At 49.9% G+C, this 12,350-nt stretch overlaps 1 protein-coding gene across 1 annotated transcript in view; it reads right to left on the bottom strand.

Annotated features, from left to right (window-relative positions):
- The window catches only part of Wwc1 (WW and C2 domain containing 1), a 154,085-nt gene extending 148,000 nt beyond the window's left edge, over positions 1 to 6,085 (bottom strand). Inside the window, exon 1 of the mRNA XM_075941329.1 lies at positions 5,953 to 6,085. Within this exon, the coding sequence (XP_075797444.1) occupies positions 5,953 to 6,071 (119 nt within the window). The 5' untranslated portion in view covers positions 6,072 to 6,085. The remainder of the gene's footprint in view (positions 1 to 5,952) is intronic.
- Between the last annotated feature and the right edge of the window lie 6,265 nt (positions 6,086 to 12,350).

The raw sequence follows: 12,350 nt of genomic DNA, 5'->3' as shown, positions 1-12,350 counted from the left end.
GGGCTGTTGTAAGCCCGACATGGGTGGACGAGCTGGAGCAGGGTATGGCTAATAGATAGTGGTATTGATTGATTGAGAGGCCCACCTCACTGGGTATTAATTATTACTTACCCTTTCTAAGTTTCCCCATCTGAACACAGGAAGGGTAACAGTACTGACTGTGTACTGTTGAGAGGATTAAATGATATCCCACTACAAAAGCTAAACCTATAGTGCTGCTCAGAATGAAAAATCAACACACGACATCACTTATTGCTTTAGACACTTGCGGACTTCCACACCTCTCTGTTCTTGTTTATCTCAAGTAGTGATTGAAATTGACACAAGATGTTCCCTTGCATAGTAGATGCATCCCTACAGAACATGTAGGGATGTCATGTGATTATATAACCCAGGCTAGCCTCAAACTCATTATCCTTTCGCCTCAGCTTCCTGCGTGCTGGGAATACAGGAGTGTTCCATCATGTCTGGCCAGACTCAAGCCTGGATACTGGCAGCAAACCTCTCAAGTAACCTGCATGCAGGTATCAGTGTTGCAAGTGTAAATGTAATGGGACATCAGGAGTGTAAGCATGGAACACACGCCTCTGGGCAAATTCTCCAGCAGGCCTGCGACACCCGCCATGGAAGCAAGCATGTCACAATGGAAACTTGGGAAGTGACAACAGTCAGACAGTGTCCCTAGATCCACTGTAACCAGGAAACACAGTCATTCTCATGGGACCACTGGCATTTTCACCGCTCCACACATTGCAGATTCCCGTGACGCAGCACACAAATGACTTAACACGAATGAGACTTGCTTGTCCAGCACAGACCGAAACGCTAACGAAGAACAGCTAGCTCACCAAATAAATCACCACGGGTTAGGAGAACCTGGAGCTGGTGTTTGTGGGGGGGGGGGAGGTTTCCATAAGAGAAGGAAGGACATGACCTTTACTCAAGGCTGAAATCGATTGGCTGTGTGACCTTGGGTAAGTCTCTTGTCTGAGTTCCATCAGTGAAATCAGAAGCCTGGATTACATCATCAGCAGGGCCCATTCCAACTGACTGGTTGACTTAGGTGTTTCACAGGTACTTTTCCTAGTGAAAGCTGAAGAACGGACACTCTCCTGTGCCTCTTGCACACCAGGCTTCATGCTGGCCGGTCCACCTAACTGCTTCTGCTTGTTCAAAGCGCACGGCCTCCTTGGATGGTTTACCTGGAACTCTTCACGCAGACACACACAGACAAGCAAATAAAAAAAAAAAAAGCAGGCAAAACCAAGGTGCCGAGAGGATCTGTAAGCTTGCCAAGGTCACTAGAGGGCAAGTGGCAGAACCAAGATTCCAGGCTCCAAAGGCTCGCCCCTCTTTCCATTATCCGTACTTGCCCCCCGGTTGACCACGGCCACACCAGAATGGCCACAGGTAAGTGAAACCATCCTTGGTTCAGTTCCGTTTCCCAAGGCCCAATTCCTGCCACGGTGGAGCAGAGATCCTGAGTCAGCAACTTGGTGGGCTGGAGCTGGAGGCTCAACAGTTCAATCATTAGAGATGGGGGCTCTATCCCAATACAGATAGATAGATAAATAAAATAGAAAATGCAGGCTCTTTCTAGACTCAGTCTGTCTAACACTCGTACAGTTTTTCTACAAAAGTTGGGTGACTCCACCTGGGGTAGTAGCTCAGTGGTAGAGCATTTGCTTAGCAAGCCGGAGGCCTGAGGTCCAATCCCCAGTGCTCTGAAAATTAATAAGTAAATAAAGTTGGTATGGCTTCACTGTGTTTAGTCTCCCAGAACCTCAGATAATTCAAGTCCCGGGGCTGATGGGAGGATTTACAGAGCTAATGACCCATGTAAAGCTCTCAGCAGACCTCCTGAATACAGCGAAGGCTCAATCATTACCTGTTCTCCACCACACAGAAAGTCGAGAGAGGGCGGTGACAAGCTAGCAGTTTTCAAGTTTGTCCACAGCAGGAGTTGTGAACCTGGAGTTCACAGGGCCCAGGATTGTGTGCAGAAAACCTCGTCTGCGCAGGGCCTAGAACACGAAGGCCTTTAACTACTCAAGCCCTTTCAACAGAACTCATTTCTGAACACGCTGACAGCAGTTGGCGGTTTGGTGGAGGGAGAGATCGCCAAGTCCTGATCTACCTGGGTCTGCAGGACTTGTTGCTCAAACACAGAAAATGCTGAGTTCTCAGGGAGCTCCTGCAAGATCTAAGCACAAAGCCTTCAGGAATCTCCTCTGTAGAGCCAGTCCCCATATCCACTCGTCCTCAGCCAACAATCGGGGCATTTGTTTCTATATATCACAAAGCTGAACACATGCAGGAGGCTGGTCCTTGGCTGGCAGCTTCCAGAAGCACCTATGTTCAACTGCAAAAGGCACCCAGCTCGAAGGGGGTGTTCCAGGGATGGCCTGTGGTGGCACCTGGTTCACTAGGGACCTGCCCCTCCCCTGATTGGCCTTGACTTGGGTAAAGCCTGGGTGCTACTGCAGCCTTTGGCCCAGTGGGCAGGGTCCAAGCTGCCCACTGGACCCTCTCCCGTTGTTGGGACAACCGTCCTCAGGAATTCCAGCCTCCCGGTCTTCGCTGGGTGAAAAGGGGAGAGAGCTGGCAAAGCTGGCAGCTTGGCTGCTCCTCCACTCCCCTGGTGAAAGGGGGAACTGAAAACTGGATTCTCTGCCCCCAGCAGCTCCCCGGACAGCACACAAAACAGCTTAGTCCCAGAGGGTGGAATGTGCCAAGACATTCTTTAGGGTTGGTAACCGGAGACACTATTTTGTCCTTGGTGGCTGAGAAATCCCTTTTCCAACTGAAGGACCATTTGACTGACTTCTTTGAAATTCGGGGGAATGGGCGGGCATGGCTGTGATGTGGGCTCAGATACACACACTCTTAAGAGAGTGGGATTTCCTTAAATGTGATTTCTCGCTTGTTTGTTTCCCACCACTAACTAGTTGTGGAGATGGAACTAACCACTCTGGGGGAATCTGCCTTCCTTCCCTACCCCCCTCCCAAAACAAAGTCGGCTCTTTTCAGCCTTGTTCAGCTGCCCCCTGCTCATGCTCCTAGACAATCCCCATCATAGCTCCTTCTCCTCAGAATCAGCTAGGGTAAGGAGAGACGGGAGGGCTGAAACCAAAGCTCTGGGCAGCCAGTGGAGAACACTTAGCCAGCCTCTTCCATCACCCAGGCAGACTCAGACCTTACAGAGGGTAAGCAATGAGCCCATGCCCACACAGGCAGAACCCCTAACCAGGTGTCCAAGGCATTTCAAAGACAGAAAAGCAAACATCCTTTGCACAGCTCCATCCCAAAACTCACAGGGGCCTGGAGAAACCCTGAGCAGGTGGGATGGGCAGAGGGTACAAGAATAAAGAATGCAAGAGTCTCCATCAAGCACCAGTCATGGGTGTGACTTCTCACCAAGCCAATCTGCCTAAAAACAGGTTGCTTGGGCCTGGCTTGGTGCAGAAAGTAAGACATACTATCTAGACAAAGTAGAATTTTGGTTTTTTTTTTAAAGATTCTTTTCTATTAATGGCAATGTATATTAATAGTTTCTCATTTGTTAAAATGATACAAAAATTTTTAAGTGAGTTGAGGTAAAGCTGAACATTAAGCCACAGTTCAGGTGGATATATCAAAAAGTTATGAATATGGCACACAACTCTATAACCTGGGATATTATGTTCCAGCTAGGTCAGTTCTTGGAAAGCTGTTCACTCGCCCTCTTCCAAGGGCAAAGGATTGCTTGTATTTTCGAGAAGTTTTCTATGTTGTCTTATTCCCTCAGAGGCATGCTCATCAAGGCTGGCAGGGTAGTCCTCCTCCTACTAGCAACACCCATGCTCAACTGCTGGGACTTACAGTGTAGGACACACAAGTCTGAAGTTGTCTGTTCTAAGGAGAAGACAAGGGAAAGGTGTTGCCAAGCTCACCAACACCGCTCTAGATCCCCTGGGGTACCTTGACCTGAGAGGCCTGGGGAAGAATAGAGGACACCAGTAGAGGTTACGAAGTCAGAGACTATAACAACTTAGTAAAAGTGGAAAGAGCCAAACAGCAGAGCAAATCACATCCCTGAGTTTCCGACTTTCTCTTGTGTTTAAAAATAGGAAAATGGGCTAGATGCAGTGGCACGAACTTTTAATCCCAGCCGTCTGGAGGCAGAGACAGGCAGATCCCCTTGAGTTCCAGGACAGTCAAGCATACACGGGAAGCTCTTATCCAAAAAAAAAACAAAACAAAACAGAAAATGAACAAGCAAACAAAAAATAAAATATAAGCCGGGCAGTGGTTGCTCACGCTTTTATTCCCCAGCTCTCAGGAGGCAGAGACAAGGCAGATGGAGGCCAGCCTGGTCTACAGAGTGAGTTCCAGGACAGTCAGAACTGTTACACAGAAAAACCGTGTCTCAAAAAGAAAGAAAGAAAGGAAGGAAGGAAGGAAGGAAGGAAGGAAGGAAGGAAGGAAGAGAGAGACAGAGAAAGACAAAAGCAACAATAAAAGAAAGCCCTCAACCAACAACAACAAAAAACAAAACCCCAAATCCCACCAAAATATATAAATAATAAATAAATAAGGGAAAATAGGAATTAGGAGTTGGTGAAATGGCTCAGAGGGAAAGGCATTTGATCACGGGAGGCTGCCAGATGGAAGGAACAAACCTGACTCTTACAAGTTGTCCACGGACCTCCACATGCGCACACACATGTAAACATACACACCATTAGTAACCACTGAAAGAGCCAGATGGGTTAAGTCGGGGGAGCATGGGGAAGAATTGGGCTTGCATTTTCTGTATCCTTTGCAACTTTGTGTTTTGATACAAGGTCTCACTCTGTAGCCCTGGTTGGTCTGTCTTTTTGAGTTCTCATTACTACTCCTTCCCTTCCAAGAAAACTATCAACCAGACAAAAAAGGAAACTGAGGCCAAAAGATGAAAGCAGCCTGCCTAACATTCTGGAGTGTTAGATTTTTTTTTTCTTTTCCAAATTACACAAGGACCAGAGTTGAGCAAATAGTAGCATTCATGAAATGAAGAATGAATGGACGGATGTACTCAAGAGAAACTGAATTAACGCTGTGTGGCTTTTTTTGTTTTTGTTTTTTCTTTAATCTTGATATACAGGGTCCTTCATCTTCTAGTGCTTCACTGGCACCTAATCCCCAAGGTCACAGACCAGGTGAAAAGTCAACATTCCTGGGGCAGTCTACCTGCCTCAGTCAAAACTACACCCAGCGAGGTGCCCACCAAGGTCAGGACTGGCTGAGGAGCCTCGGCCCCATGAAGGAGAAAGGGAGGAGAAGAGGCTATCGGCAGAGCTTTGCCAGAGGCCTCTCACCTCCCCATCTGCATCCTAGCAGCTTCCAGCTTGCTGTGAGATTCCTGGAGAACCAGTCTCCCTCTCTCGCCCTCCCCCGCTCCCTCCTTCCCCTCCCACCTCCGGCTTCCCCAGACTTGTTTCAAAGCTCTTCTCAGCAGCCAACGAAGCACCTGTCAAAAAGCTGCTTTCTTTTCGCCAAGCAGAATGTCCTTCCTCCAGGAGTCTCCTAATGACCCTTGGGCTCCCTACCACCCCTCGATACCAGAACCACCTCCTCTCAGACAGGGGAGTCCCCAGGGATGATTCGCTTCACCTGACTTGGTCTTTGCCTTCATCCTGGCCAGACCCCTCTTTCTAAAGGGGTCGGGGACTCCTCTAGACCTTAAGGTCAAAACTCTGGGCAGGTGCCACTGGGGCCTAAGTCCTCCACCTGGTGCTGGCTGTGGGCGGCCCGCTTGGCGTCCACCCTTCTCTGCAGCTCTTAGGGCAGAAGTGCAACCCAAGAAGGGGTGAGGGTGTGGAGGGGGCAAACTAAGACCTTCTAAGAGGCACGCAGAGTTGCCCTGCACACCAAGGGCAGGTGCGGCCCAGGCGCGGTGCCGGGTCCGGATCGGAGCTCCCCGGGTCCTACCTGTCCCGTGGGTCGATCCAGCTGGTGGTGCGGTTCCTGTGGTCTATGTAGTAGACCTTGCCGTCGAAGTCGCGCGCCTCCTCCCAGCCCTCCGGCAGGGGTAACTCCGGCCGGGGCATCTTCCCGAGCGCGGCCCGCGCTCCCCCATGCAGCTCACGGCCGCCGCGGGGCTCAGCGGCTCGGGCCGGCCGCTTTGGGTCCAGGCGGCCGCCGAGGCAGCATGATCGGGGGGTGGCGCCCGCGGATCGGGGGCCCTAACGGGGGCCGGCCGAAGTGGCGCCGCTGTCCATGCGGCCCTGCGGCCCCAGCCCCGCGCCGCCCGCCTCTCACACTGCCATGTGCGCCCGCCGCGGCGCCCAGCCGGCCCGAGTGTGTGGCCAGCCGGCCGGGAGAGCGGCCCGAGCAGCCGCCTGTCGCCTGCCTCCACCGCCGTGAGCCGCGCTCCACGCCGCCGCCTCCCTCAGTCGCTACCGGCGCCCCGCCGTGTGCCCCGAGACTTCTGCCTCCGCCAGGTGTGGCTCCGGCGGTGCAGGTAACTGCGCTGCCCCGGAAACGGGAGGCGGAGCGCCGGGCTCCGGGGTTCCCGGGTCTCCTCCCCGCGCCCAGCGCCGCGAGGGCGGGTCCTAGAGCCCCAGACGCGCCCCCTCGTGGGACAGTCCCAATAGCCGACCACCCCTACGCTGCCCCAGGAGGCTAGGCTCTCTCCACGCCGAGTGGCCAGACTCTGCACAGGTGCCCCCAAATCTCGACACACCCTGTTTTCTGTGACATAGAATCAGGAGTCAGGCAAGAAGTGGTTAAGTGAAAACATTCTTGCAAATCGGGGAACATAAGTTTTCCAGGATCTCTCGTCCCTTCCCCCAGCGCTCACACCATCTGTCTCCCTCCTATTCAATTCTCCCCACGTTGTTTCAACCCTCCCCTCCGTAATTTGCAAATGTAGCTGGCTTTCCTCAGGGTCCCTAAAATTAGGAATGCTATGGATCTGCCTAAGAGAATTTCCAGCGGATGGCAAGGAAGGAGAAGGAAGGACATACCTTGCCAGTCAGTTATAGTGAAGTGCACCTGTCTCTCCGCTACACAAGAAGCTGAGGCAGGATTGTTTGAATCCAAAAGTTCCAACCTAAGTCAAAACGGCAAACACAGAAAAAAAGAAATGAAAAAACAAACAGCAAACCCTATAGCAAGAATAAATAAATGTCCCGAGAAACTAAAAATACTGAATTAAATACGAAAAGAAGATAGAGTCTTCCAGTCAAGAAACCTCTGGCTTTGCCCTTGTCTGTTCCCTCTCAGGTCTGGTGTTTCCCTAGTTTGAATTTAACCACACCTGAGACAGGAAGCTGGACAGGAAGCATGAAGTCCAGTACCTGGGTATCCCCTCGTCAGAATCCCTTGGTTTGGGGAATAGCCAGTCAATTCCCTGTACTGTATGGGAATCCCCCTTTTGGGCTTCAACTCCTTTTGATAGACAAGGCCTTTCAGGGTGCATGCCTCCCATCTAAATGTCCTGAGGCCTAACCTAGGGGATTAATGGAGCTCGTCTTCTCTTCCTCATTCTATAAACACTAAGCTTCAAAGTCAGGGATCTGAGACCTCAGTGGGGGGTCCTCATCACCCAAAGGCTGGAGTTCTCCCTTCCTCTAGAGTTCCTCTGTTGGGTCAAAGCCCTCACTATAAACTCTAGCTGTTTTTATTTGTGCTGTCAGGGACAAACCCACGCCCTGAATTGTAACTCCAGCAAAACCATCCAGTTTGTTTTGATTCTTTTGCCTTTTGAGACACAGCTCTGGGTGGCCTGGAATTCACTATATAGAGCAAGCTGGCTTTCCTACCTCTGCCTCCCAAGTGTTGCGATTACAAGCGTGAGCCACCACACCACATCCAACAGTTTCCAATTGTGGGTTAGAATAATAACCCCGGAATAAAGGTGACGCAGGGCTGCATGCTTCCATACACAATCTCAGTTAATCTTCACAAGAAAGCTTTGGAGAAGGTGGGTATATTTTTGTACCCATTCTGGAGATGAGGAAACTGAGGCCTCAAGATGGCCAGGGATAGAGCTAAGAAGATATGCAAGCCTTTCTCATTCTAGCACCAGTTAAACCACCAGGCAAACATTCATCCTGCATTGGTTTTTGTTTGAGTTTGGGGTGTTTTTGAAAGAGTCTTGTGATTCAGCCCAGGGTAGCCTTGAACTCACCATCCTCTTGCCTCTCCCTCTTAGAAATGTAATAACTTAAGACCCCTTCTGCCTGGTTGGGACGAGAAAAATGATGTGAGAAAAATAAAGGCTTAAGCCATTACCCCAGAAATCTCATGAAGGTCCGTTTGGAGCACCCTGGCTGGTGACCAGCACATGTCTATGAAGTGTGGGTCAACTGAACAACTTTCTGCTCAAAAAACCCTTGTCTTTTCCTTCCTGAAAACTACATGTGGCTGCTATGACAAGTCTAATCGGTGTGAGTGTGTGTGTGTGTGTGTGCGCGCGCGCGCGCGCGCGCGTCTTATTTTCCAAGCTTCCTCACTGGATGTGCTGTATCCCAGATCCCCACAGCCTGACATTTTCGAGGGACTGGCTCCTCTGAGCCTTTACACCAGGCCTCAGAAGCAAGAATTGGTTCTTTAAAGACTAGGCCTTCCTGCCCCAACAAAAGGTTCCCAGGTTATCGTCCAGAAGCTGCAAACAGGGTGATGTCATCTACAGATGGTGGCCTGCCCCCCTGCAAGGCCTGGTGAATCATCTCCAGGCATTCAGAGGCCCAGGGCAAGCATGCAAGAGATTAAAGGTAAAACCTGCTGAGCCTTGTTATAGGTTGAATTGGTTGTTGTTCTACAGGTGACTGAACCACAGGAATTCAAACCGAAGACAGCCCCAGCCTTCTTGGCCTTCCTCTGAGGACTCTCTGGCTTACAATGTGCTGAGTTCAAGAGTCTGGATATCATAGCGTTGGGGATGGGCAGAGGGGACTACCAGCCACACCAAGACTGTCTTTACTTTCACAGGCTGGTGGGAGATGACAACACAGGTTGTTTTGGTTTTAAAGTCAGTGTTCACTTCAACAAAAACAAAGACCATTTTCCACCCACGTCTTTTTTTAAAATTGATTTTATTGAGCTCTACATTTTTCTCTGCTCCCCTCCCTTCCTTTCCCCTCCCCTCAACCGTCTCCAATGGTCCCCATGCTCCCAATTTACTCAGGAGAGCCTGACTTTTTCTACTTCCCATGTAGATTAGATCCATGCATGTCTCTCTTAGGGTCCTCATTGTTGTCTAGGTTCTCTGGGATTGTGATTTGTAGGCTGGTTTTCTTTGATTTATGTTTAAAAACCACTTACAAGTGAGTACATATGATAATTGTCTTTCTGGGTTACCTCACTTGATATGATGTTTTCTAGCTCCATTCATTTGCCTGCAAATTTCAAGATGTCATTATTTTTTTCTGTTATGTAGTAATCCATTGTCTACACATATGTCTTAAGAGATTTCATGAGAATGAGGAGGGAAAATTAAGTATGAAAAGAAGAAAGAGGAAAGGAAAGGGAGGGAGAGAGGGAGGCTGAAGAGATACTCTCTGGGCAAGGGCAGGCATTCCTTTCTAACAGGACAGGGATTTGATTGCCAGCACCCATACCAGGCTGCTCATAACTGTACCTCCTGCTCCAGGGGATCTGACACACCTCTGGTCTGCAGGCACTAGCAATCACATGCACATATACATATAACACAAGATAATAAAGTAAATCTTAGAGAAGGAGAGTGATGGGAAGACAGACAGAGAGAGGGGAGAGAGAGAGAGAATGGCTATATCAGAAGTGGTTTCTGGGGCTGGTGAGATGGCTCAGTGGTTAAGAGCACTGACTGCTCCTCCAGAGGACCAGGGTTCAATTCCCAGCACCCACATGGCAGCTCACAGCTGTCTGTAGCTCCAATTCAAGAGACTCTAACATCATTATACCAATGTGCATGAAATAAAGTTAAAAAAACGAAGTGGTTTCTGACTGGCAGCTGCATGCTTTAAGGGGCTGAAGGCTTGGAGAACCTTTCCAACAATTTGTCTCCCCACTCTATGTCTCCCTGCCTCATGCACACTGTGGAGAATGCACACTGTGACGTTCTGTGCCTAAGCCAAGTCCCCTTTCTTTAGTCATGCATTACTTGAGATCCATAATTATGCCCCGGATTGGTGGTTTGAATGATAGGAAAACACATCCTTAGCCAGAGAAAAAGTCTGAGTAGAGGAAACCTTGGCAACGGGAGAGTCCAGCCAGAGGACATTTCCAATTTACCTCTGGGTACTCAGGACTTAAGACAGTGCTACGGAACAAATTGGGCCGAGTCTAAGATAGCCTCCTCCTTTTCCAGTGGAGAAACAGTTTCTGTGCCTAATGAATTGAGCCCTTGTTCTTACTGGTTCCCCTCTACAGAACCGAACTGACACTCTGAAAGGCAAAACGACTTTCATACAGTGACATAAATATATAAATATATATGTGTGTTTGAGATGGGATCTCATGTAGCCCAGGCTGGCTTCAAACTCACTTTGTAAGAGAGGAAGGCGCTGAACTTCTGATCCTCCTGCCTCTACACCCTGAATGCTGGGATCCCGGGCACATTCTATTACACCCAAGAAAGTGAAACTTTAGGGCCACAGTCTGGTTGGAAGGAGTAGGGTAGTGTTTTCAGCATAGACCACCCTTGAACTCCGGCTTTTAACTGGTTGTGGGTCAATTGGAGGGAGAGGAGAAAGCCCTGGAGATCTGGGAGGACAGCCAAAGTCAGACCATGGTAGAGTCTGTGTGAGCCGAGAGCTCACAATTCCAAGCTGAGGTTATGCACACCTACCTCCTCCACCACTTGCCCAGAGCTGTCATCAAAACCCACTTTAGGGGCAGAAGGGGCATTTAGCAAGTGGGGAAGCAGGGCATTTTCTCTCTGTGGTGCCCGCCTCCCTTCCCAGCTCCTTCCCTTCCGGCTTTATTCATTAACTGAACTGGATTTCTCCCACACCAGTGGCTATCCCGGAGCTGGCTGGACAGGTTGCATCCATCCTATTTCCAACTCTCTCATCAAAGAGTCCTCGGGGGCCTGGGAGCTGTTGTGTCTTTCACCCAGGAGGAAATGAATTATGCACTGTAGGAGGTGGAGATGAAATCGCGGTTTCAAGCGTGGGGGGTGTACAAGGAGAAAGCAAGCCTGCGAGCCGAGGGCGGGAACCGGAGCACAGAGCGCAAGCGTGGTCTCCTCCACTCCTACCCCAGCAGCTCGAGCGAGCGGAGCCCTGGTGGGAAATGGGGGTGGCGCGCGCGCGAGAGAGCGCGCCCAATAACTAGCAGGCTGGCTGCAAGTCCCCAGGGTATTTATAGCACTTCATCGCCATGGTACCCAGAAGCTTAAATTAAACTCTAGCCCAACCACTAGAGATGCTGAAGGTGGGATGCTCTTTACCCGTACACTGTGCAGGTCTGACCCCGAAGCCTCAGAAATTTAATCACGTGAAGATGAGCAAAGCACGTGAATTTTATAAACCACCCCGCAAAGAAGGATGTAGGGGCGTGGCTTAACCCCAGATAACCTGCATCCACTAGGTGGCTGGTTAGAGAAGGCAGGAAACCAACAAACCAAGGCTGAAAATTGCTTCTTTATCTTGGTGGATGTGCGATTTGGTATGTATGTGACGCTGTGCCCCTCTGAGCTTCAGTTTCCCCAAGAGTAAAAATGCCCACTGGAACTCGTTATGCAAACCAAGCTAGACTCGAACTCACAGAAACGCTGGTGCTTTTGCCTCCCAGGCACTGACGTTAAAAGCATGGGCCATTACCCCCTTCTGGCTTGCCTATGATCTTTAACAACTAAGTGAACCGATGCGACTATTGGCTCTAATTGTCCACGAACTCTAGAACCACCCAGAAAGAGAGTCTCAAGGAGGAATCTTCTAGATCAGGTTGGGTTGTTTTGATCATCTTAGTTGAGGTGGGAAGGTCTGCCTATTGGGGGATGCAGCATTCCCTGGGGTTGGGTACTGGATGAGGTTAGCAGAGGTCGCTTGTTTGTTTGTTTGGTTTGGTTTTTCGAGATAGGGTTTCTCAGTAGTTATGGAGTCAGTTCTGGAACTCACTCTGTAGACCAGGTTGGTCTCGAACTCACAGAGATCTATCTGCCTGCCTCTGCCTCCCAAGTGCTGGGATTAATGACCTGGGCCACCACCGCCTGTCTTCCCTCTGCAGTAGTATCAGTCTGTCACTTGGACTTTGAAGCAGGCAAATAAATCCTTTCCCCCTTAAAGTTGTTTTGTAAGTGTATTTTTGTCAAAGCAACAGTAATGAACCACGAATGGAAACAAAGGCTTGCCTCAGCCCTGAGACTCGAAGTTCTTTTAAGGGCAGGAATTATGGTC

Source organism: Microtus pennsylvanicus, chromosome 11 (assembly GCF_037038515.1).
Source record: "Microtus pennsylvanicus isolate mMicPen1 chromosome 11, mMicPen1.hap1, whole genome shotgun sequence".
NCBI lineage: Eukaryota > Metazoa > Chordata > Mammalia > Rodentia > Cricetidae > Microtus > Microtus pennsylvanicus.
This window is presented reverse-complemented; position numbering and strand designations above follow the sequence as displayed.